This window comes from Oncorhynchus masou, chromosome 23 (assembly GCF_036934945.1).
Source record: "Oncorhynchus masou masou isolate Uvic2021 chromosome 23, UVic_Omas_1.1, whole genome shotgun sequence".
Taxonomy (NCBI): Eukaryota; Metazoa; Chordata; class Actinopteri; order Salmoniformes; family Salmonidae; genus Oncorhynchus; species Oncorhynchus masou.
Genome location: NC_088234.1, coordinates 39,367,750 through 39,395,308, shown reverse-complemented (window position 1 = coordinate 39,395,308; position 27,559 = coordinate 39,367,750). Strand labels below are relative to the sequence as shown.

General features: G+C 42.4%; 1 protein-coding gene across 1 annotated transcript; it reads right to left on the bottom strand.

Moving 5' to 3' along the window:
• Window positions 1–1,390: 1,390 nt before the first annotated feature.
• On the bottom strand, window positions 1,391–27,205 carry rrp12 (ribosomal RNA processing 12 homolog). Its single transcript, XM_064932063.1, is given in 36 exon segments — window positions 1,391–2,051; window positions 2,146–2,228; window positions 2,351–2,418; window positions 2,522–2,600; window positions 7,374–7,423; window positions 7,753–7,866; window positions 8,295–8,467; window positions 8,569–8,724; window positions 11,377–11,468; window positions 11,587–11,744; window positions 12,081–12,188; window positions 12,294–12,399; window positions 12,489–12,569; window positions 12,670–12,791; window positions 12,794–12,827; window positions 13,022–13,115; window positions 13,277–13,344; window positions 13,622–13,776; window positions 13,930–14,064; window positions 14,067–14,091; window positions 16,597–16,661; window positions 16,742–16,863; window positions 17,007–17,149; window positions 17,259–17,373; window positions 18,578–18,678; window positions 18,754–18,865; window positions 20,457–20,548; window positions 20,679–20,777; window positions 20,858–20,985; window positions 21,247–21,385; window positions 21,465–21,581; window positions 21,660–21,765; window positions 22,716–22,792; window positions 23,070–23,153; window positions 24,870–25,099; window positions 26,986–27,205. Coding segments are annotated over 36 exon segments (3,873 nt in total). The 5' UTR covers window positions 27,125–27,205; the 3' UTR covers window positions 1,391–1,948.
• Between the last annotated feature and the right edge of the window lie 354 nt (window positions 27,206–27,559).

Genomic DNA, 27,559 nt, shown 5'->3' with positions numbered 1-27,559 from the left:
TGGGAAGGTGGCATCCTATGAAAGGATGCCACATTGAAAGTCACTTTGGTCTTCAGTATTCTATGGCCAATGTTTGTCTATGGAGATTGCATGGCTGTGATCGATTTTATACACCTGTCAGCAACAGGTGTGGCTGAAATACCTGAATTCGCTAATTTGAAGGGGTGTATCTGTATACACCAGCCCTAAATGCAAGTGACTTTCCCAGTCATGTTAACCAGTTGAGCTGATATGACGAGTATAATAAATAAGTTATGGTGCTGAAACCTACACATATTTATTATTTTATGTTAATAAAAAGTCATGTTTTTTTCTTCAGGAAATGTGCTTTTAATTAAACAGATTACACTTTCGGTTCTGTTAAGGCCCTCATTGGTAAATGTAGTTAATTTATCGTACTGTAAGGAAACTCTCAGAATGAGTTCATAATTACTCAGTGCTCCCAAATATCAAAAAGGCAATAAACAGTGTCTATTTATTCCCAGAATGTGCCAGAACGTCTGCCTACCCCCTCAGAGAGGCATGGGAAAGTCTCCTCAGAGAACCTCTGGTTTAGATAGATAATTACTCAAATGGTCATCGGTTCCGTGTGCAGCCCTACGACTAATTATGTAATAAGTGACAGCTTCACATGACTCGCTTGTCTGGCGACTCTTTCTTGGTCTGTACAAAACCCACTTCTTTCCCTAGCCCCCCCCCCCCCTTCTCCTCCCTAGACCCTACCCCAAAAATATTTGAATTTACATTAATAATTTGCTGACCACAAGACAAGAACTCAGGCTTCAAGTGATGACAGATCTCACACTCACCAACCCTTGTGCACAGTCTCATGGTCTTCATTATCTTGAAATCTGCTCAGGTTACAGAGGGCATTCTCTCATGAGACTTACATAGCACAGCTATTTGGGTCTGGGTGACGAGATTAGAAAGAGTGTGAGGGAAGGAAGGAGAGAGCAAGCAGGCCAGACTTCCTTTGCTCTGCTGTGTCAGAGGGGTTGGTCAGAACAATGAACAGTAGGAGTGTTGTAGTACTCTAGTCATCTCATGAATGGAGCCATTCTGTTGCTCTCCTGTTCACGGTTGCTTTAGTACAGCGGGAACAGGGCTCCACCACAGAAATGACAGACTGCTTCATTCAAACACGACAGCCAAAGCCTCCCAAGGATAAACTCCCAGCCTCCCCAACCCTACAGCCAATTTGGTATGCCGCCTTGTAGATCTGGAAGAAAGGGATGAGTGTACGTCTTATAGAAGAAGCCATATTGCTGATGTTAATCAAATCTAAAAATGGAGAAGTGTCTGGGGCTAGGTGTTGATTTTGAATTTGGCAAAAATCCACTTCCGTTAACTATTTCATTCATGCCAATCTTAAACAAAGAAAACTGTTAAATCTGATGAATCAATAGTTTAATACATTCAAACAGTAATCCTAATTTCATGCGCAGGAATATGAATTTTAACCAACTCTTGTTTATATTCAACCGCAATCTAGACCACCATCTAGCGGTCAAACAGAGCAATAACAAGTCATTCTTAATTTTCACACCAACATTTTTTCCCCCCCCATCCTTAAAAGTAGGGCACATAAATACATTTAAAAAACAGATGTTTATCCATCTTTACACATTTTAATTGAATACACCTATAAAGCTAAAGTTTCATGTGTATGCCTGATTGTTATCAATGGATACAATGGGAATTATGCAAGACCCCCCCCCCCAAAAGAGAAATCTACAGATCCATTTGAAGACCTTTTCAAATTCTCGTTCCTTCTCCCATTCTGTTTCTCGCAGACATACATGGACTGCTTGTTCGGGGGGGGGTATGCCCAAGCAATAAACTGCATAGACTCAGACCCATAGAATTAGCTTTAATTAGATTTCTATGCACAGTCCCTCTTGGACAACAGGCAGAAGGACACACTTTCAACTGTTGGGATGTAAACCTTTCAGGCCCTCCTCTTGTTCCTTTGCATCCTCTTCCCAGACTGCGCTCCCTTCTGGGCCCCTCTCACCATGCCTTTAAACTGTCCCTGCATCTTTGCTTTCTTCCTACACACACACAAAACACAACAAAGGGTTATTAAGCTTTCACCATTACAACTCTACTACAATGTTTATTACTAGTTCATTACTATGCGTTTACCTGCGGTTCAGCTGTGCTTTCCTCAGAGGGATGTAGGCATATGGATCAACCTTTCCTTTCCTCTTCACATCTCCTTTACCCTTCTGGAGAAAAAAACAAAAAGCACACACTTCAGCCCTGCAGAGATTCAACAAAGAGCTGAGCTGACCAATAGTCCCCGCTTGAAATCAACCTAAACACACTTCAGCCTGTGTGCATGTGTCACCTTGGCCTTGTAGTCTCCCCCCAGGTCTCTGCTCCCACCCAGAGGTCTGTGGATCCCCGAGCCTCCAGCTGAAAGAAAGAAAACTTGCATGAATGCATACACACAAGAGATGGCTGAGACCAGCAACCAGAACACACAGACAAATAGAGACAGACTTCTAGTCAGCTGTACCTTTGTATTTCAGCTGGGGTTCAATCTCCATGTCATCATCGTAATGACCATCCCGGAATGTCCTCCTCTTAGTCTTTATCTAAGAGAGAAAGAGATGGGGGGGGTTCAGAGGTTTCAGAAGTTGTGTCAGCAGAGGTAGGAAGTAACACACTTCAAATACTCTTGTTACTGTCAGAGTAGCTTTTCCGAGTACTGGTACTCAAGTATTTTTTTTAGTCAGTAACAGTTATTCTACTTGAGTGGGATTTTTCAGTACTCTTTCCACCCTGGTGAATGGGGGAGCTTGTGAGTGAGGGAAAGAGTATAAATGGGTGATTGAGTGAATATCAGCCAGTTCCATGACATTAAAAGTAACAGAGGGGTGAATGAGTGATTGATGGTTGAAAGAATTACAATTGTTTATTTCTGGAGTCTGAAGAATATTGAAGTCTGGCAACTTTGTTTATGCACTTTATTTTGTATTGATTATTTTTTATTATTTAGCTTTACATTTGAATAGCTTATTTGATTTTTTTAACATAGATGTGCCTTGTTACAACTGATAAATTAACCTAGTTCCTACTGTACATTAATTTAATATCTTCCATTAATAAAAGGAAAAGATAAGATTACCTGAAAATTGTTATACTAACCAAATTAGCCAATTCTCAAGGTCAATCTTTAATAACTCAATTACTTTTACTCTGAGTACCTTTTAAATAAGCTACTCATGTTTTTTTACACCAGTAATTTGACTTCTACTTGAGTAAAATTTCATTACCATCTTAATTGTAAAGTCTGGCATGAGAACGATAGGGGCTATCTGCAAAAGCTGGGTGTCTACAGAAAGCTGAAATTCTTGGCTATTGATCGGTGCCTTAAATCTTGGGTGTGATTTACTACCATATATTTTGGCATACAAATATATAAGGGGAGGCCGAGCCGATGACCTAATTTCAAGATGGCTACTACTTACATTCCGGTTAGCGTTGTGAAGCATAAACAAAATAAACACTGAATACGTTGATACACACCGACAGCCAGGACTCCACAAATCATGGGAATATATTATTTGTCTGCATGTGACCTAGTTATTGATCACCAGCCCCAAGAGTGAAAATGTTTATTTTGCTCAACATTTTCATCAAACATCTTACAAGGTAAGCTTCGAGTTGGTCTGTGTTTGACCTATAGCAACATGGGGGCATCAAATGAATCCTTAGGTTGGTAGGAACAAATCTAACATATTGACAATGTTATCGGAAGATGTATGACTTAATAGCAACATTGAATGTCCACTGAGTGACTTTGCGCATCAAAAATATGTTGCTTGCTTACACACTGTAGGCATCCATTACACAGGGGATTGGTTATGGCACATTGACAGTTTTGTAGCCAATGAGATAAGCTTTCCAGGGATATGCAGTTCACCTGGGTGGGACAAAGCAAGGCCTAGAACCTTTCATGCGTAATGCAAAATATTGCTACCTGGCTCAGACACAAGACGCACAGAGCATGCTACATTAACAATGTAAACAGACTGAAATTAAAGTGACATCGCTTTAGCATAAAAGATGGCGTCTCAAGGGGGAAAAAAAACGTAAAAAATATTTGGACAACGAGGATTTCGACTTGGATCCCCTTTTAGAGTTATAAGTTGTCTGCATTTTGCGCTTTTGATTTAGTTTACATAGGCCTATGTAACAAGTCATTTCAATGTTTATATAATTCCAAAGTAGTTATTGTCCATGTTTCATATTAGTTCACTGTATGCCTTTTCATCCTTGTAACTTTGGAGAGGCCACTAAAGTCATGACCATTGTTTATTTGTGCTTCTATTTGCACTACTACCAGGTCCTCCACTAGACCAGGAAATAGTATAAGACTATTTCAACACTTTGTTGACATTGCTACAATAAAATAGCTTTAATTCTCCACAAGCAGATGACCAAAGCAAAAAGGTCAAACCCCTCTTTCCCAGTTGGCCTTCCGAGAGCAGTTGGTGTTGGGAATGGCTGAATTGGGGGCCCAAATCAACCTCACAACTATCAACAAGACCCCCCACTCAAGGAGAGTGCCACTATCCAACTCGCATGCCAAGTGAAGTCACAACATGCACAAGCTATGGTGAAAGTGGAATCTAATCTATCTACACTTTTGATGCAAAACAAAAGCCATTTGTAAATAGTTCAGCTTATTTCTATTCTTGCACCTTTTTTAGTGAAGGACACGTGTGTAACCAAGTTGATAAGACATTTTTATATATTGTTGTGTGTATATCTGTTGCATATAATATATATATATATATTTTTTAGAAACAGTTCATTTGTATGTGGGGACAATACATTGGATATGTCTAGGCTAAATGTTTAGGCACTTTCGGGAGTTTGAAAAAGGAATATTCATCGCTAGTCTGACCAATCGTAATCCACATTTCAAGATTGTTTTGATCACGCGGACTGGGATATGTTCCTGGTAACATCTGAGAATAACATAGACGAATACACTGATACGGTGATTGAGTTTATCAGGAAGTGTATAGGAGATGCTGTACCCACTGTGACTATTAGAATCTACCCTAACCAGAAACTGTGGACATATAGTAGTTTACATAAACTTAAGTTTAAATGTTTTGGCTAAGGTGTTTCACAATTCCTGACATTTAATAATAGAAAAAAAAATTTGGTCTTAGGTCAATTAGGATGACCACTTTATTTTAACAATGTGAAATGTCAGAATAAAAGTATAGAATGATTTATCTCAGCTTTTTTTCTTTCATCACATTCCCAGTGGGTCAGAAGTTTATATACACGCAATTAGTATTTGGTAGCATTGCCTTTAAATTGTTTAACTTGGGTCAAACGTTTCAGGTAACCTTTCACAAGCTTCCCACAATAAGTTGGGGGAATTTTTGGCCCGTTCCTGCTGACAAAGCTGGTGTAACTGAGTCAGGTTTGAATGCCTCCTTGCTCGCACATGCTTTTTCAGTTATGCCCACATATTTTCTAGGATTGAGGTCAGAGCTTTGTGATGGCCACTCCAATACCTTGACTTTGTTGTTCTTAAGCCATTTTGCCACAACTTTGGAAGTATGCTTGTGGTCATTGTCCATTTGGAAGACCCATTTGCAAACAAGCTTAAAACTTCCTGACTAACTGTCTTGAGATGTTGCATCAATATATCCACATAATTTTCTTTCCTCATGATGCCATCTATTTTGTGAAGTGCAGCAGTCCCTCCTGCAGCAAAGCACCCTCACAACATGATGCTTCATGGGTGGGATGGTGTTCATCGGCTTGCAAGCCTCCCCCTTCTTCCTCCAAACATAATGATGGTCATTATGGCCAAACAGTTCTATTTTTGTTTCATCAGACCAGAGGACATTTCTCCAAAAAGTATGATCTTTGTCCCCATGTGCAGCTGCAAACCGTAGTCTGGCTTTTTTATGGCTGTTTTGGAGCAATGACTTCTTCCTTGCTGAGTGACCTTTCAGTTTATGTCAATATAGGACTCGTTTTTACTGTGGATATAGATACTTTAGTACCTGTTTCCTCCAGCATCTTCACAAGGTCCTTTGCTGCTGTTCTGAGATTGATTTGTGCTTTTCGTCCTAAAGCACATTCATCTCTAGGAGACAGAACGCCTCTCTTTCCTGAGCGGTATGACGGCTGTGTGGTCCCATTGTGTTTATACTGGCATACTATCGCTTGTACAGATGAACGTGGTACCTTCAGGTGTTTGGAAATTGCTCCCAAGGATGAACCAGACTTGTGGCAGTCTACAATATTGTGTTAAATCTTTGCTAATTACTTTTGATTTTCCCATGATGTCAAGCAAAGATGCACAGATTTTGAAGGTAGGCCTTGAAATAGATCCACAGGTACACCTCCAATTGACTCAAATGATGTCAATTAGCCTATTAGAAGCTTCTAAAGCCATGACACCATTTTCTGGAATTTTCCAAGATGTTTAAAGGTGCAGTCAACTTAGTGTATGTAAACTTCTGACCCACTGGAATTGTGATAGATTATTTCACTTATAACTCACTGTCTGTAAACAATTGTTGGAAAAATTACTTGTCTCATGCCAAAGTAGATATCCTAACAGACTTGCCAAAACAATAGTTCGTTAACAAGAAATTTGTGGAGTGAAAAAAACGAGTTTTAATGACTCCAACCTAAGTGTATGTAAACTTCCGACTTCAACTGTAACTCCTATCATTTCCTCATAATCTCCCAGATGTTTCTTTCCAAATACATACCAAGTCTTTGCATGTCAGAATCATGTAATTACACATGAATAGCATGTACCTTTGGGTATGTCTATTTAGGCGGAAATCTACGTTTTGCCATTACATTGAATGAGGTTAAACTGTACTTCCACCTGAAGTAGAATATTCAGTACTCTTCCCACCCTTGTGTCAGTAATCTCAGCAGGCAACTTCTTACACAATGATATTAATTTTGTGGCAAATCCTAACTTTATCCAACCTAATTAATGGCAATGGGAGACTTGGGCTGCGTTTACATGGGCAGCCCAATTCTGACATGTTGCACAATTATCAAATGATTTGTCAAAAGACCAATTAAGTGGCAAAAGATCGGAATTAGGCTGCCTGTGTAAATGCAGCCTAAGTGAACTTTAGGGTTGACGCATTTAACAGGTTGGGTTGTAATCAAACGGGTTGTAAATCCCTCCGATGAAGCCAGTTTCACGAGTGTTTGTGCATATTGTCCCGATGCTACAACATGAAAGGAGCTTTATTCGGGACATGGGGAGGTTGTGTACCATGTCTAGGAAAGGAAGTCGCCACAGTGAGCACAGATCCCATGGTAACGTGGAAAACAGTTAGGCAACGCTGATGGATACTCACACTCTTGACTCCAGCCTCCTCCAGAATGTCTTTCATCTCTCCCTCATCATCTGTAAGGGAAGAGAGAAACATCATACTGAAATGTGAACAAAAAAGATGGATTTGTGGATTTATAAAGCCCTTTTCACATCATAATTTAGCTACACAGTAACCCAACCTGGACCGCAAAGAGAAAGCAGAAGCAGGTTATGACTATTACTAGATGTAGAGATGGAGTAATGTGGGTGAAGGCAAAATACTCATTTCCATTTCCACAAACTGGAAGATAAAATATATTTTTATTTTAATTAGTTATAGATGAAAATGTGGTTGAAGAGAATTTCAGATCACTTCTCTCTCCTCCCATAACAAAGAGTGAGTTTGGGTGTCTGTGTCCTACCATCTTTAGTCTTGTCTCCCTCGTCATTGTCCTCTTTGATGATGAGTCTTCCGTCTGGCGTGACCTTGAAGTTGTGCTGAACTTTTGCCCTCTTCTTCGTGTCTGGGTTGGTGGCTGAAACACACACACACTCCCAGGTCAATACATACACTCTCCATACAAAACAATTAATCTCCTTGTCTACCAAAAACCATGGGTCGTGATCCTTAAGCACCAAAAAGAAAATGACATTAACAGCAAGAAACTACATTGACTTGTCGAATAAGAACTGCTCATTTTAATATCGCAAAATGTTTAAAACATTTTCCTTTGCATGTCCTAATGAACAAATCTAGATCAACATTAGTCATATTTCATTCCAGACAATCCTTCCTTCCCTCGATCACTTCTCTTTGTTGATCGGAGACAACCGGGTGGATGTTAGCAGTAGTTCTAGACGTTTCATCCTGATCTGAATGACCAAAGGGAAGGAAATACACTCCCTGGAATGAAACACAGCAGTAGTTTCAACACCACAAAGTTGAGAGTAAAGGCTCCATTACCCAAGACCCTCTGGGAGACAGTGGGATCCAGGAAGTTGAGTGGTTCATCTCCCTGTCCCTCCTTCAGCCAGGCCCGCCCCTTCTGCTTTGTGGGCTTCTTCTGGGTCTTAGCGCCCTTAGGCCTTTCGTCATCTGACATATCAGAGTCAGACTCGGCCAAGATCTCCTCAATACTGAGGGAGGGAAGAGGACAGAAGAAGTGATGAAGAGAGAGTCACAAATCGAATGTTAAGATGTGTATTACGGAGTCAAGAGTAGTGTAGCGTGTGCATACCTCGCTCCCCTGGCTCTTGGCTTGTCGTCCCCGCTGTCTGAGTCGTCGTGGTCTTCTTCCGCCAGTCTTGATCTCTTGGTTCTGGCCTCAGCCTTACGGATGTTCACCAACACCTTATGATGCTCCGCAGGCAGCTTGCTTTTCACCAACTCAAACCTACAAATCAAATGTATTTATATATCAGCTGATGTAAGAAGGGCTATCTCAAAGTGCTGTACAGAAACCCAGCCTAAAACCCCAAACAGCAAGCAATGCAGGTGTAGAAGCACGGTGGCTAGGAAAAACTCCCGAGAAAGGCCAAAACCTAGGAAGAAACCAGGCTATGAGGGGTGGGCCAGTCCTCTTCACAATGTACATTGCCCTAAATGTACATAGTCTTGGATTTCACTGTTTTTTTAACTTGAATGTTTTATAACGTGCAGGTAACTGCGAAAAATAATGGAAACACTTGAGTAAATGAGGGAACAAAGTACACTGAACAAAAATATAAATGCAACAATTATAAAGTTCATATAAGGAAATCAGTCAATATAAAACGAATTTGGCCCTAATCAATGTATTTCACATGATTTAATCAGCTTCTTGCTATGCCACACCTGTCAGTGGATGGATTATACTGGCAAAGGAGAAATACTAACAGGGATAAACAAATTTGTGCACAACATTTTAGAGTAAAGATTTGTGCGTATGGAAAATTTCTGGGATCTTTTATTTCAACTCATGAAACATGGGACCAACACTTTACATGTTGTGTTTATCTATTTTTTTTCAGTGTACACTATCGGTCAAAAGTTTTAGAACACCTACTAATTTAAGGGGTTCTTTATTTTTTACATTTATTAATAATAGTGAAGACATCAAAAACTATGAAATATCACATATGTAGTAACCAAAAAAAAAGTGTTAAACACAAATATTTAATTTTTGAGATTTGTCAAAGTAGCCACCCGTTGCCTTGACAGCTTAGCACACTCTTGGCATTCTCCCAACCAGCGTCATGTGGTAGTCACCTGGAATGCATTTCAATTAACAGGTGTGCCTTGTTAAGTTAATTGGTGGAAATTCTTTCCTTCTTAATGCGTTTGACCCAATCAGTTGTGTTGTGACAAGGTGGGGAGGTATACAGAACATACCTCTATTTAGTAAAAGGCCAAGTCCATATTATGGCAAGAACAGCTCAAATAAGCAAAGAGAAAACGACAGTCGATCATCACTTTAAGACATGAAGGTCCGTCAATACGGAACATTTCAAGAACTTTGAAAGTATTTTCAAGTGCTGTCGCAAAAACCATCAAGCACTATCAGGCCTTCATGGTTGAATTACTGCAAAGAAACCAATAAGAAGAAGAGACTTGCTTGGGCCAAGAAACAAGCAATGGACATTAGACCGGTAGAAATTTGTCCTTTGGTCTGGAGTCCAAATCGGAGATTTTTGGTGTGGGTGAATATTGTGAAGTATTGTGGAGGTGGTGTTATGGTTTGGTGGTGCTATGCTGGTGACACTGATTTATTTAGAATTTAAGGCACACTTAACCAGCATGGCTACCACAGCATTCTGCAGCGATACGCCATCCCATCTGGTTTGGGCTTAGTGGGACTATCATTGGATTTTGAACAGGACAATGACCCAACACACCTCCATGCTTAGTATGGGCTATTTGACCAAGGAGACTGATGGAGTGCTGATGTGTTATTTCATAGTTTTGATGTCTTCACTATTATTCTACAATGTAGAAAATGGTAAAAAATAAAAACCTTGAATGAGTAGGTGTTCTAAAACCTTTGACCGGTAGTATATATTGAAAGCAGATACTTCCACACAGGTGTGGTTCCGGAGTTAAGCCCTTCCGGAGGTAAGTCTACATATGGAATTGTTGTAAGATAGTCATACCATGGATCATTTAGCCCTTTGATTTGGGATTTTAGAACCCCTGTAGGTCGGTATAACATCCCATAATGCTTAAAGTCATCTATACAAATGTGGGGCAGGCCAGTATTTTGGCTACCATGGCAATGCCCCCATCCACAGGGCAAGCGTGGTCACAATGGTTTGATGAGCATGAAAACAATGTAAACCATATGCCCATGTAGTGTTGAACGGCGTACTGAAACTTCTGTACCTTTTCCAATACTGAACATGAAATAAGTTTTCGGTACTAGAGTTTGTTGCTTCCGGTAATGTCAACTGTGTCTCACGGATCAAGTCAGTCTATCAGCACAGCCGATGTCCCCCTTCTGTGCAGCATGAGTGGGGAGCTAACACTCTTGAATAATGCGACACGGCATGTCGAAACGGTTACAAAAACAATGCAAGGAGATACCGATAGATTTCAGCTTGGCCGTCTAACCTTCCTTGCTAGCTTACAGTTGAAGCTAACATCAATAAACTCCCCTCGTTCTTTGTGAAACGCCCACAAAATATGCAAAGCGTATTGCCACAAACTTTATTAATTCACTTAAAATCAGTCCCTCTCGCACATCCCTCCCAAATATTATCTACTGGCTCAGCGAACTGACTGTGTGTGTGTGAGAGAGTGGTCTCAGACGTGCCGTGCCCCCCCTTGTGAATGACATCATTATTAGGGGTGTACCAAGTATCTCGGGCAAAACACGTATCATACAGGATATGGAACATCCATGCCAATGTATGTACAATATCCACGTATGTCCCTGTCCATTACTGCCATGTGGGTATTGATAAAAACAGCTACAGCATGCCACTCTTCAACTCAGATCCACATAAGGCTAATCATCTAACAAGCAAACTAGAGTGAAAAGTGTCAAATCAAATATGTTTCCTAAACTTACCCAAACTTCCTGATGAACTTGGTGAAAATGTTTTTCAGTTTCGTCCTGAAGTGTCTTCTAACGTCATCCTTGATGTTCCCAACACCCTCCATCTGAGAGAGAGACACAACAATGTTCAAGCAAAGTTCTGCAAACCAACTTCAGCACCAACATAAGTGGTTTTCTGCTACACAGACCCAGAAACCCAACACATATCGCACACAACCCTACCATCACAGTGACGTGTCCAGCCAGTGTCTTGGGGTCCATGACGAAGAGGATGACCTTGACGAAGCTGAGCGCTGCTTTCACAATCTCCCTGGTCCGAGACGTCAGCAGCAGGCACACGTTGTGTAGGAGGTGCTCCATCGATCCCATGTCTATAGAGTCTGACACACACACACACACTTTGTAACAGCTGCACCAGTGATGAAATCAGCTAGAGCAGGGCTGTTAAACTCATGCCACGGAGGGCTGAGTGTCTGCGATTTTCACTCCTCCCATGTACTAGATTGATCAACTAAGGTCACTGATGAGTTAGGAAGTCCCCTCACCTGGTTGTCTATGTCTTGACTGGATACAAATTGAAAGGAAAGAATTAATGGAAACCAGCAGACACTCAACCCTCCATGAAACAAGTTTGAAAGCCCTGAACTAGAGGGACATAAACACACCATAAACACACACTGTAAACAGTGTCAGTGAGGGGAATAGAGTTGGTTTACCTTTGTACTCAAAGACCAGTCTGGTGAGAGCCAGGACTGTACATGTGATCATCGTGACCGAGCCGGTCAGCCCCACGTAGACCAACAGTAGGTACTGCTCCAAGGCTTCTACAAAGGGACAGGGACAGAAAGACGGGGAGTAACTCTACGTGATAGTAAGAATCTAGAGGACATGTAAGCCTAACCAAACGCCTCTGGTCGAGTAATCCTTACCTTTGGCATCTCCACAGAACCTGATAAAAGCGTTTCCTATCTCCACCAGTAGAGTGTAGGCGTTCTTACGAGCTCCCACTGACACCTCCTTAGTACATATGATCACCTAGGAAAGTTAAAGAATAGTGTAAGTTTGTGAGTGCTAGCGTGAGTATGTGTGCGCTCGTGTGTGTGTGTGTGTGTGTATATATATACCTCTGGTAGCAGGGCAGTGATGAAGTCTCTGTGTTCATCACTCAGCTGTTTCACAATGTGGATAAGACACTTTAGTCTGGGCTGAGAGAGGAAAAGGGAACGAGAGGGAGAGTTAGACAAAATTGAGCTGGTTGAGCCGACCTTGCACTCAGTTAAGGGCGAGGAGTACACACAGTCTTACCCTCTTGGCGGGAGATGAAGCATTCTTCAGTGTCCCCAGCAGAACGTGTTTGAGCGTCTCTAGGTGAGAGAGAACGAAAGATCTACACTCCTCCCTCTCTCCACCACACATCTCCTCCAAACGCGGTATGCCTTCTTCTGCATGTGTGGCTCCTTATTCTAAACACCCAAAAATCAGAAAGGGAAACATGTATGAGCTGTGGGGGGGGAAATAAATCTGTTATTCAACTCCTGTTAATCTAAACAATATATTACGCACTTTTAAAAGTGACGTGTTTAGCATTTAAAATAATATGGCTGGTTTGGAAAACATCTCAACATCTTTGCGCAGTCAAAATGTCACATGTCCTAACCTCCAGGTATGGCCTAATCAGCTCAAAGGTCTGACTCATTGTGACCTCATCTACACAGGGTGCCATGGCAACCATCAGGTCCATTACAGACAACCTGGGGAGAGACACAGATGTAAGATTCTGATTTCATTTTGTTAAATGTTAATAGGAATGTGGTCTTGGCATTGTACAGTAATGTAATTGGCAATTCAATTGTAATACAGAAATGTAATCTTATAATTCACCCCAAACATAACTAACTAAGCACATTCCTACCGTATGAACTCAGTGCTGTCTGGGCTGTTGAGTCTTTCTGTAGCTTTCGATAGGAAGGTACACACCATCTGAGAGGTAAAACATTACACCACCAGGAGGAGACAAAACGTACATTTTTGTTAGGCATTTTGTTGAGGCATGGAGGTGTGCGTCTCTAAATGAATGAGCATGAAAGAGGCTCTCAGTTTTTCCTAGATTCTGTGAATCTTCTCTTCTCGCCTTCTCAACTCAGGGGAGGAGAAGTCAGAGGAGAGGAATTTTGGAACTTGTCCTCCATTGCGTTTTGAGAAGGAGGCGAGGAAATCAAAAGAAAGATTGTGATCGTTAAGGAGCCAGAGTGTGTACCTGTGGGTCTGTGACAGTCAGGTAGACTTTAATGGTGTCTAGAACAGCCATCCTGTAGGGGCCAATGTCTCCAGGAGCAGGCTGCTGGCTGAACACGTTGAACAGGATGGGCAGGAAGTTCTTGGCAAAACGCCCCACCTCCGCCTTCTCCTCTTCTACAGGGGGAACATAGCAGAGGAGCGTTTAGCAACTGACCTACATAGCGTGTGTGTAATAGAGGAGGTTCTGGGAACTATCATCACATGAGAAACTTGAGCTAATGTCTAGGCTTTATGTTTGTGTGTGTGTGTGTGTGTGTGTGTGTGTACCGGTGTTACAGCTCTTGGTGATGAGTGTGCGTATGGCCTGGCAGATGGTCAGTCGTAGGTCAGGCCGTTCGTTGATGGCCATGCCCAGTGCCCTTGCTACACCTTTAAACGACACCAGCAGGTCCAAGGGCCCCAACAGAACCCTGGCAGCATGGTCCAGATCTGACGGGAGCAGAAACACACCAGTGAGTACGGTCCAAGAATGGACATGGTCCAGGAATGGACACACTATCACAGAACACACCATATCACAGTGAGAAAACGAAACACCTTATCACGGTGCAGATGTGACAGGGACACACAACACCTCAGTGTCGGAACACCAAGAGGCCATACAAATTGTATTAAATGTTTTTAAAGTGAGGCGAGCAACAAACAAAAAATATATAGTCAAAACCTATCAAGACTCATCAAGAGATGAGTTTAAGAGGCATAGTTCAGCCATAATTTGAGAAAGTTCTGTCTCTCTTTACTGGAAGCAATTTTTTTGTTTTAAGAAAAATGAGCAGCATCCGTTAAACATGTCATTAAATGTATATGGCCTAAGTAGGAGTAGTACAGCTATGACAGGAAGTACACAATAGCTTTGACAGGGATGCAAGGAGAGAGACAACACTCAAGTCTGGTAGATATGTAAGGGATAAACACTGACACTGTCCTTTTTTTGGGGGACGGGGACGGGGGACAATGGACGATGAGGAGCGGTTTATTCCACCCATACCAAGGTTGCCAAACAAAACTAAAGCACAAATTTACTGGTCGAGTCGACTTTTATCGATACTTTCAGCCGGTAAGTAAATTCATACCATTTCATCCTTCCACTAAAACCTGGTCATTCGTTCTATTGGTTAGATTGCTAGAGAAGCGGACTGGCCATTTGTTATTTTGGTAAAAGGTTTCTGGAGACATGCACCAGTAGTTAATTATAATATTAGATTGCTTCCAGCCTGCGTAGCATTCTTTTCCATTGCCAGCTAACAAAGTTAGGTCAAACAGGGCCGCTAGATTAACAGCATTGGCTTAAGCTGTTTTCTAGTGACATTTGTGGATACATCCATAACAAGTAGCCTATGCAGATGAGCGATTTCGGCTGGTACAGAAAAAGTTCCCGTCTCGCCAGGAGTCAGGAAAATCTGCCAATATGACATATAAATTCAAACTGAAAACATCTGGTCAAACGTAAAAGCATGTTGGAATGAGAGCACAGCGCCACTTGCGTCATGACTGCAACATAGTATAAGAGGGACCAGAGAAAATCATGTTCAAAGCTCACTATCTTAAGGTCATCAGACGCTGTAAAAAACAAGTCTCTGGAAACAAATTATTTTTTTATTTTTTTACATTTATTTAAGTAGTCAGTAAAGAACAAATTCTTATTTAAAATGACGGCCTAGCCCGGCCAAACACCAACGACGCTGGCCAATTGTGCGCTGCCCTATGGGACTACCAATCACGGTCGGTTGTGATACAGCCTGGAATCAAACCAGGGTCTGTAGTGAATCCTCTAGCACTGAGATGCAGTGTCTCAGACCGCTGTGCCACTCGGGAGCTCAAATCAATGCTTTTTCGTTGTTGGACCACCGTTTCCAATGAAACGCCCATCCATGAGCTACTTGCTATGGGTGTCACTGCTATTAGCTTCACGACTGACATTTGGATCAGCGATGTCAGCCCCATGAGCATGCGGAGTCTGACTGCACAGTGGGTCGACGAGGATTTTGCACTGAGGAAAGCCGAACGCGCTGGTTCTCTTACCGCTGCTGCCAGTTCAATGGCATTTGAGATGTTTGAAACGTGAACACACTCCAAGCTCCATTCGAACAACTGACTCAAAAAAATAAGCTGATCAACTGTGTCTGCAGCAGACGTGATTCCCGGTGTCATGGCATTGAAACGCCTGCTCAACAAAACTGCCGACAGACCGTGGGGTTAAAACTCGCAAAAGTACTCTACCAGAGGCTGTGAACAAGCGAGTCGGTGGCATTCTCTCTGAGCCTCTTTACTGTGTTGCCACCATGCTCGATGCTAGCTACAATGACCGCTATTTCGATGCAGACAAGAAACAGGGTTTACATGAAATGTTAGACCCAGCTGGACAAGATGGAAACGGACACAGTGACCGTGCGTACCGACGAAGAGGACCCACGACAAAAAAAAGAGGCCACAGACAGACAGAGCTGAAACGTCACTGCTTGACATGTATGATGAAATCCCCGTTGAGAATGAAACAACGGAACAAACGAAAAACGAAACAGCACAGCAAGTAAATGAAAGAAAAAGGTTTTGATTATGTTTTAGTGGTGATGGGGACATACGTACATGCCACCAAAATAACTTTTTGGTCAGTGTGTGTTTCAGCTATTTAACTGCACTAGAATGCTTAAAAAGGCCGCTACATTTTTAAATATCAGTATTGTTTTTTTTGGCGAGGAACATATCGCATATCGGCCAAAAATGCCATATCTGTGCATCCCTACTGCATGGTACAGTGATTTCGAACAGTAAAAAGGTGCCCATTGTTGGAACTACTTCAGAGAGATATATTAAACGCCCACTCTAGAATCCCTTTCTAGCCAATCAGAATGGAGTATACAGCAATGCCGTGGTATAAATGACAGATATAAAACACCCTCACAGTATGGAGACCTAATCTAACAAGATTCTTACCTGCAGCTGGAGTGTCTTGTAGACTTTAGCCTCCAGTTTCTGTCCTGCCTTCTCCAACTCCTCAGCTACAACACAGACAGGCACAGAAATGAGCGATGCATTGTTGTTTACGCTTACACCCATTCACACACAAACCATTATTTACCTCTCTGTCGGAGCGTGGCAGCAAGCGGCAGGAGATATGATGTGTAGTAAGCCAGTTGCGTGTTCTTAACATGATCCCGTATGACAGGGATCAACCAACTACGAGGGAACTCCAGATTGTCTCTGCCAACACACACAAAATTATTAATCTGGTCAACTCTGAAAAGACACAATACAAACTAACCTTCAAAAAAAACAATTCAATCCACAAACATAATAAACAGCTATAACTTAGTAACAAACAGTAATCACAGGAGCAGACATACTCCAGTCCAGTGATGTTGAGCGGTACAGCGGTCAGCAGTACTTCAGGTCCCATGCTCTCTACAGCGCCACCTACAGCCAGGTCCAGCTCACCACAGAACGGGAACCGGGGGGTGGAGCGCAGGTCCGCTAGAGACTGGAGAGACTGAGAGAAACAAAGTTCAAATGATTATCCAGTTCTAGAACAAGTGGTAAGTAGTTGGGCATGACAAAGCCACTGTGTGTGTTAACTTGGTCCTGTCGGGGAGCATTACCTTGGTCATGACCGGGTGCGTTTGTTTCCCTGCTGCTCTGTAGAAGCAGCCCAGCAACTGCAGAACAAACGGCCAGGAGGCGTGGAAACGATACGACAGACCCTCCTCCACGATACTACAATACACAAGAGGCAGCATAAAACTGGATATCAAAACAAATATCTATAAATAAACTCCTTAATTATGCCTTGACCCCTGCGTGAGTCAGTGAGTGAGACAGAAATTGTTTTAGCTTGATGTTCCAAATCGAAAAAAAAATCAAGGACGTTCTTTGTTTCATTAGCACAGACACCAAGCCCCTCCCCCTGCCACTCATAACAAAGAGACGAAAGATCCCTTCCTCCTCTCTGACAAGCAGTTCACTCACTATTTGCATTTGAGGTTTGGTCAGACATAAAAAAAATAAAAAAAAATAAATATATATTTATTTTTTTAAATAAAAATGTTTAAAAAAAAAAATAGGTCATATGGACACCGAAAGACACCGAGACATTTTAACGTAATAGAGGAAATCTTTACCTACGTAACAATACCCGTTTAAGTATCAACTCCGAAAATGTTGGACTGGGCAGAGCCTACTAAGACAGGAGTATCAATGAACATGATTGTGGAAAACTAATACTCAATTTCATGCGTTTTATAAAATGTGCACTGAGCATAAAAATAATTTGTGTAAGGAATTGGCAACTTGTTCTCATTCTGAGAAATAAGCTTCTTCTTATCCAGGTAGGCCATTTTGATTTCAACATCTAAAGAAAGTGAACAGGGTATGTTGTTCCAACAGTTGGAGACAGACAGACAAGGGTGTATTCATAACTGCTCAACTGTTATACCTTGTAGGCAAGCAAATAGATCAAAGTTGGCTAGACTTTAAATATAAAGATTAGCTGGCTACTCAGTGGGCTTGTCCTTGATTATGTGACCTGTATTAATTGTCTATAATGCCTTCTACCAGAAGTTGGTCATTAATAGCTGATGTGCATGGTTCTAGTTACACTTGTAGCAAAAAGGTCATTTTTATAGAGAGACTTGAAAGCCAGATCAGTGACTATTGCAAAACAAAAACAGGTTAAACTATTTTGCTATAAGAATTAAACTATTAGTGGGTCTTATGGTTGAAGTCTTATGTTTAGCCTAGGTATAACTTTACAAGCCCTGAATTCATTAAGATTATTCCTGACTGTTTGAAATACCTTTAATTATGCAACAAAGCTTATTTAGCGAAAAAAAGAACATGAATCAGCTATAAGTTTTAGGCCATATCACCCAGCCCTAGTGAGTGAGCGCACTATCCCTAGGTGAGTGTGTGTGAGTCTCACCGGAACATCTTGCAGACGTAGGAAGGGTTTCCAGAGGAAGCGGTGGGGCTGACGGGGCCAATCTCCTCCATGCGAGGAGCCACACACTCCGACAGCAGAGTCTACAGCACACGAGCACAGTTAGGGCCACTTAACAGGGTAGGTGTAAACAATGTGGTGAGCTTGAAGTATGTTACCTTGAGTGTATTGGTGGCAGCAGAGACGACCTGTGGGTGAGGTGACAGGAGGCAGGACATGGCTGTGGAGAAGAGACGAGGGAGATGACCCAGACTTAGAGATGACTGAACACTGAGGAGAGAGAGAGAGAACATTCAGTTACCGTAATTTCTGGACTATTAAGCGCCCCACTGAATTATTTAAAAATATGTATTTTGTACATAAATAAGCCGCACATGTCTATAAACCGTAGGTGCCTACCGGTACATTGAAACAAATGAACTTTACACAGCCTTTAAACGAAACACGGCTTGGAACAAAAATTAAACAGTAGCCTACCAAGAAAGTCATTGGTCACTATCTTCCTCCTCCTGTGCACTGAAACCACTGAAGTCATCTCCTTCGGTGTCGGAGTTGAATAGCCTCAGAATTGCTTCATCCGATGTTGGATCGTTTTCATTGTCGCTCTCCTCACTTTCATCCGGAGGCAAATTCCCCGCTGAACTGCCCTCAACAACACGCAGCAGTCCAGCCTTTTGAAACCAGTTGATGATAGTGGATTTTTTGACAATGCTCCATGCTGTCAGGACCCACTGGCAGACTTGACCATAAGTTGCTCTTCGCATGTGGCCCGTTTTAGTGAAGGATTTCTCCCCACTTGTCATCCAAGCCTCCCACTGAACACGGAGCGCCACCTTAAATGCACGATTTACACTGATGTCGAGTGGCTGCAAATACTTTGTTGTGCCCCCAGGAATCACAGCTGGAATTGAGTTTGTCCTCTTGATGGCTACTTTCACAGAATCTGTTATGTGGGCCCTCATGCTGCCCAACACGAGCAATGCCTTGTTCTTGTGAAAGAATCCTCCCGATCGCTTGCCGTAACACTCCGTATGCCATTCATGCATTAGGCCTTCCGTCATCCATCCTTTCTTGTTGACTTTCATAACAATTCCTCTCGGGAATTTCTCTTTTGGCATCGTCGTGCGTTTAAAAACCAACATCGGTGAAAACTTTTTCCTCGTAGTCGGGAGGGAGCTGCTGACAGACTCGTCCGTACCCTGATGGACAGGCCTTTACTACGTCTCATAAATCTTAGACACCACGATGGTCCACCTCTAAAATCCTCAAACTTCATTGCGGTGGCGATTGTTTTGGCTTTCAGTCGGATCTGCACAGTTGAAACACCTCGGCCGTCTGCTCTCTGTGTGTTGACCCAGTCTTCAAGCTCATTTTATAGTTCGGGCCATCTGCTTTTCTTCCCTCTGAAAGCTTTTGTTGTCTTTTTGCACTGAGGCAGTTCCTCACGCTGCCGTTTCCAACGTCTTATCATCGACTCATTAAGGCCAAGCTCCCGTGCAACAGCTCTATTTCCTTTTCCAACAGCCAGATCGATCGCCTTCAACTTGAAAGCTGCATCATATGCATTTCCCCGTGTCTTTGCCATGATGAGGGTGACAAAATGACTACCGTAATCAGAATGATGGGAAGTTTGAGCGCGCTCGATTTACGTCACATTATGTGACGGCGCTCAGTTTTTTGGTGGCATGAATCTTGTGAAAGCGGGAAAAATCCATAAATTAGCCGCTTGTATAAACCGTCCGGAAAAAGTAGCGGTATAGTCCGGAAAAATAAAAATAATATATTTTTTACTGCTGCCGGTGTAGTGTACCCTGGTGTAGTGTACCCTGGTGTAGTGTAACCTCCCGGTGCAGTACCCTACCCGGCCAGGTGAACGTGGGCTTTCTCCATTACAGCCAGCCAGGCTAGTAGAGGCTGCAAGTCATTCTCACTGGGCAGGTAGTCATACAGGGCCTGAAGAGAGAAAGAACATAACACAGCACCGTTAACCCATTTTCAGCCCAGGTTTACAGTGTAATTGGGGGTATGAATATGTGGTGGTGTTTTTGGATCCCAGGCTGTGACTTTAGCTTTGTGACCTTACCGTGATGATCTGAGCATTGAGTTCAGCAGACAGGGTAACAGGGTTGGGTTTCCCACTGAACAGCTTATGGAAGGCCTGCATGGCACATGCTGTCACCAACTAGAGAGAGAAAGCAGGGAGAGGTCAGTTTGGGAAGGTGAGGTGTGTGTGTGTGTGTGTGTGTATGTATGTATTCTCACCACGTGGCTGAGGGTCATCACCCTGAGCAGAGTCTCACAGCAGGACTTGACGGCATTGAGAGGGAAGGTGACCATGAGGTCCTTCAGGAGACCCAGGACATGCAGGGTGGTGGTGTCCTCCTTACTGCCTGAATAAAAATATCCAGAGAAGCTTAATCAAAGGGTCATGTAAGGGGGATTTGAGTTCTCTAGCTTTGCTTCAGACCTTCTTAAAGACAGTGTTGCAGTAGCATAATCATCATCCGCAAGCACTGTCAGTCAAAGCTTTGAGAGTACAGAGTTAAAACAACGGTCCTCATAAATAAAATTACAGACGTAAATCGTTGCCTCTGCATTCAAATAAAACCATGGACAAAAAAAATAAAAAATCCAAAGGTTGGGGGTTGTACCTCCTGCCTGTTCAATCTCTTTGATGCAGAACTTGGCGGCCATCGCGGCAGCAGGGTGGTGGGTCGGGGCGTTGTCTGTAAACAGTAAGTCACTGCCTCTCAGGATGGAACACACACCATGCTGCGCTGCTTTACGGATCTGAGGTGGAGAGTGGAAACAATTGATTGCCAAATGATTGTGAATATAAGGTACTCTGTGTGTGCGGGGGCACACGTACCTTGGGCTTGCTGTGGACAGTGAAGCTGAGTAGACCGTGGTATGTCTGCAGAGTAGACGGGTAACTCCACACTGTAACATCCTGCTTCCGCAAAAGAGTGGAGAGGCACGACAGGATCTGGAGAAAGAAAACTTTATTTAAATATTCAATGTGTGTTATGTTAAAAAGGTACCCGCCGGACGGACACACACTCACCCATCTGAGTGCGGAGGCGGACTCTGAGCTGGCCAGGGTGGACATGACGTCCATCAGAGCTTTGGCCGTGTCAGAGAACTTACAAATCAACACTGGTGCAGGAACCCTGAGGGACACAACATACATATTCAAATCACTTAAATACTTAAACACATAAACCACAGTCAGACCTAAGACAGTAGGAAGATTTCTATTGACCCAGGTTTATTTGACTAAAGCATTGTCGCAAAAAATATAATTATGACGTGTAATGGAAATGGCAGATAAAGGAGACATTTTTTAATGAGGCCGGTAGACGTACAGCCAAATTCTCCAAAATTTGGTGGCTCCGAGAGAGATTCTCACGTAAAATACAGAGATAGCCATTACTCCAATCGGTCAGAGTGAAAAATGAATTGTCCCGACTGATATATTATCGAATAGATATTAGAAAAACACCTTGAGGATGGATTCTAAACAATGTTTGCCATGTTTCTGTCGATATTATGTAACTAATTTGGAATATTTTTCGGCGTTTGGTGACAGCAATTTCCGGGCGATTTCTCAGCCAAACGTGAAGAACAAACAGAGCTATTTCACCTACAAAAATAATATTTTGGGGAAAAATGAAGTTTGGCTGTCTACCTGGGAGTCTCGTGAGTGAAAACATCCGAAGTTCAGAGGTAAACGATTTGATTTGATAGCTTTTCTGATTTCCGTGACAAGTTTGCCTGCTCCTAGCAAGGCATAATGCTATGCTATGCTATGATAAACTTACACAAATGCTTGTCTAGCGTTGGCTGTAAAGCATATTTTGAAAATCTGAGATGACAGGGTGATTAACAAAAGGCTAAGCTATGTTCCAATATATTTCACTTGTGATTTTCATGAATAGGAAGATTTTTTTCTAGGAAGATTTATGTCCGTTGAGTTATGCTAATTAGTGTCAGATGATGATAACGGTCCCGTTGACGGACTGGGCGTCACTACAGGTTAAATCACTGGACAAGTTTATGTAAACAGAGCGAGTGGCCACAGTTAGCATAGGTGAGAGCTGTGACGAACTGTGGGACTAACCGTTTCATAACCAGGTTGAGGAGGTAGGCTACAGCAGCCAGAGACTCCCCTGAATCCACTGCCTCCAGGGTGGTCATCTGAAACCAGAGAGAGAGAGACACACACCAAGTTTAGTCTGAAAACAAACCATTGTTCTCCTGGTTAGACCAGAGTATTGTCCACTGTACGTATGAATTCTGATTGACTTCAATGCAGGAGCATAATGCAACAGAGAATAACATTCATTTTAATATGCCTCCAGTTTGTTCGCATGTGCAAGCATCCAACGCAATTACACCTTTGTAGGAGGGTCATTCATCTAGTGATATTGAAACTATGATAGACAGGCACAAGCGGTAATTAGGCCCTACTCACCAGAGCTGCAAAGTACTCTGTTTCCGTCTCCTTCCCTCCCTGAGATCGAATCACCTCAGTCACCGCAGCCAGCACTGCACATATCTATGGGACGAGACCGATACGAATAGTGAATATCTTTGGCAAGTAATTGGTTTAGACCCTATGCAGCAGAGAGGTTAACATAACATCAATACAACAGTGATACACCGTTGATGTCAGCTTCTGTTACAACATTTTCATCTCACCTTTATTTAACTAGGCAAGTCAGTTAAGAACAAATTCTTATTTACAATGACGGCCTACCCCGGCAAAACCCTAACATACAATGCATTCGGAAAGTATTCAGACCTTGACTTTTCCCACATATTTTACAGCCTTATTCTAAAATTGATTAAATACATTTTTCCCCTCATCAATCTACACACAATACCCCAAAATGACTAAGCGAAAGCATGTTTAGAAATGTTTGAAAATGTATTAACAGAAATACCATATTTACATAAGCATTCAGACTTTGACTATGAGACACAAAATTGAGCTCAGGTGGATCCTATTTCCATTGATCCTCCTTGAGATGTTTCTACAACTTGATTGGAGGTCACCTGTGGTAAATTCAATTGATTGGACATGATTTGGAAAGGCTTAACTGTCTATATAAAGGTCCCACAGTTGACAGTGCATGTCAGAGCAAAAACCAAGTCATGAGATTGAAGGAATTGTCCGTAGAGCTCAGAGACAGGATTGTGTCTAGGCACAAGTCTGGTAATGGGTAACAAAATATTTCTGAAGCATTGAAGGTCCCCAAGAACACAACGGCCTCCATTCTTAAATGGAAGACGTTTGGAAAACACCAGGACTCTTCCTAGAGCTGGCCGTCCGACCAAACTGAGCAATCGGTGGAGAAGGGTCTTGGTCAGGGAGGTGACCAAGAACCCGATGGTCTCTCTGACAGAGCTCTAGAGTTCCTGTGTAGAGATGGGAGAGCGTTCCAGAAGGACAACCATCTCTGCAGCACTCCACCAATCAGGACTTTATGGTAAAGTGACTAGACGGAAGCCACTCCTCAGTAAAAGGTACATGACAGCCAGCTTGGAAAAGGCAACCAAAGACTCTCAGACCATGAGAAACATGAAAACCCTGAATGCCAAGCGTCACATATGGAGGAAACCTGGCATCATCCCTACGGTGAAGCATGGTGGTGGCAGCATCATCATGCTGTGGGGATGTTTTTCAGAGGCAGGGACTGGGAGATTAGTCAGGATCGAGGGAAAGATGAATGGAGCAAAGTACAGAGATCCTTGATGCAAACCTGCTCCAGAGCCCCCAGACTGGGGTGAAGGTTCATCTTCCAACAGAAAAACAAACCAAAACACACAGCGCAGGAGTGGCTACGAGACAAGTCTCTCACTGCTGTGCAGTGACACTCCCCATCCAACCTGACAGAGCTTGAGAGGATCTGCAGAGAATATTAAGAGAAACTCTCCAAATACAGGTGTGTTAATCTTGTAGCACCTTACCCAATAATACTTGAGGCTGTAATCTATGCCCAATGTGCTTCAAAAAAGTACTGAGTAAAGGGTCTGAATACTTATGTAAATGTTATTTAATAAATTGCAAACATTTCTAAAAAAACATTTTTGCATTGTCATTATGGGGTACTGTGTGTAGATTGATGGAACAAAAACAATTTAATCATTTTTAAAATGCTGTAATGTAACAAAATGTGGAAAAAGTCAAAGGGTCTGAATACTTTCCGAATGCACTGTACGTGCACTTACCAGGTCATTTAGAATAGTACAGCCCCCCAGAGTTACACACCTCTTTATGGGCAGCTGAGTTGGACTCCCAGAAGCGCTGCACCTTTCTGAAGGTGAGGTTAGAGCAGTCCGACAACCCGCTGAGGAAGGTCCCTGCGCTCCTCTCTGAAAGGGCCTGCTCTGCCGTCTCCTCCATACAGGCATCTCCCTGGTCACCCGCACCCCTCTCCAGGGTTCCTGCCTGCAGCTCATTGTGCAGCTTGAGTGCATCAACTGTCAGGTCACTCTTCTCTGGAGAGCGAGAGAAGATATCAGTATCTAAGGGTCGTGTACTACTGACTGACATTAGGTCCTCTTAGTGGATGATGGTTTTAAAATTGGGTAATGCAATTACAAATTCAATCATTTTCTAATCAAGTGACAATGGCCAAGAAGTCTGTGTTTGGAGGATATTTTGGAACCAGTGTTAGGCCCGAGACAAACGAGTTAAAAACATATTCAAATAATGATTGACGTATTTTAATTAAAAAACTTATTTCGATGAATTTATTCATACTATTTCATTCTTGAACAAGCCGGCTGGTCGTTCTATTGGTTCGGTGTTTCTGTTCTGTATCTATGTAAGAGACCCAGTCGTTCTTTCCAAATGTTCCATTGCCATACTGGATTGCAAAGTTCTTATCCCTTGCTTGATAGCCAACTACGGCCAACTTACAGTCACGTCAAACTTTGCAGACAGAATAACAGTAGCTGCACTTGTTTAAGATGTTTTCTAGTGAAATTTATTTGAATACTTCCATAACAATGAGCTAATGAGGCGCGATTTCACCTGGCATAGAAACTGTGCTCTCTCACCAGGACACTGTTGTTCAGAGGAGATAGCTAACAACACAGCTAACAACTTCAAACTGAAGCTGGAAAGACGGCAAACTAGCTGCACTTCTTTTCATTGCACCTTTTTTCAATTCACATGTCTGTTTACATCTAGAAACTATGCCAGCTGATTCATGATTTCGACTGGCTGAGAAACACTGCATGCCTGCCTCCCTATCGACCTGACTCCCGACCCTAACGTTACACGTTCATTACAATGGACAGTTGGAGATCGAATTTGAATATTTTAACCATGTTGCAAATGTCGGAGACAGACAATAAGGTTTACAAATCCCCGCTGTTGAATACTAAAAGTTAGTCTAAAATAAGTGTGTGATAATGTCTAGATGCTTTTTAAAGTGGAGATCAAGTTTATAACTTCCCTGCCTGGGCTGATGAGACAGTGGGTTGAGCAGACAGACGGAACAGAGTAAATAGGCTGATCGAAAAGAAAGGAGGACCAAGGCACTTCATATAATTAATTAAAACACCTTTAGTATGACATGTTCAATAGAAAGTTTGAAAAACCCGACGTGTTTGTATTTTTTTTTTGAAGTCCCTGATTAAGGCCATGCATCGGATTTTAAAAACTTTGTTTAATTATAGGAACAGTGCCTTGGTCCTCCTTTTTGATGACCAATTTACCCCTTTTACCAAAGAGCACCTTCGGTCTACCAAAATGTACTATTGTGTACCTTAGCGCTTCCCTTCCTCTTTCTAAGCGTAAATAGGCTTTTTAATGTCATAGATTTAACTGGTGGTAACTTGTGGAATAGACACGGGTTGGAATGCGCTTTTAACCAATCAGCATTCAGGATTAGACCCACCCGCTGTATAAACGCAGTTGAGGCATGACGGATCACGTGGTTTATTGCTTAAATATAGAGACTGAAGGATGTACAATGGGTTGTTGTTTTGGGGTCGAATGTTTAGAAATATTCCATTAAATAGTGTATTGCACTAACAAAACTCTCTAGGTCACGATGAGCCTAACCATAAAACAGTCCAAAGCCCGTAGCATAGGATTGTGTTAGTTCGAACTACTATGGTCGACACTAGGCTCGTTGGAGCTAGCATATGAAATGACTCATAGGTCAGCATAGCTGCATTATTAACACAGCAATGAGAATGGACTCAAACGACACTGACAACTTTCCAGAAAGTTAGAAACGTTACAAAAGTTGAAAACAGCTAGCCTTTCTTTGTTTAGAAATTGTGTAATACAGACTGCTTGCTAACTTCGCTGAGTGGCTGACTTTCCACGTGTTGTCTCGTCTCAGGCCGAGCACGCTGCAAATGCTTACCCGAGGGGCGGCTGAAGAAACGGCTTTTGGCAGCCTGTCTGAATCGGCTCGTCTGGGGGTTCGAGTCGCTGCTGTGTCCCTTTTTCCATCGCTTCAGTTTCGATGCGGCCCCAGATTTTAATTTTCCAGATTTCACCATATTTTCAAATAATACCAACCACTCTGGCTCAGAAAAGCATTTGTCGCATGTGGCTCTTGTCGCTCTCCCAATGACGTAGTAGGGATGGGATCGCCCGAGTCTTCTTCTTCTTCTGTGGCTTTTATGTCAGACTACAACCCAAAAAGGTTTATTACTGCCACCAACTGGACGGGGTTGAAAAAATTGAGTATAAATAAAACCCATACGTGACAGGAAAAACTAACTAATCTACCTAAAATAAAACAATAAAAAACATCTTCAAATCTCCCTTCTCAGGCTCTATGACCTGAGAGGATGGTAAAGGCTTTTGACGTTACTCCATGCAACTCCATGCAACTCCTCAGCCGAGAAGTCTCCAGTCCATGGAACAGTTCCACGCATCCACAATAATATCTATTTTCCTGGACTTCCTTTCCACCTTGACAGTGCAATTAA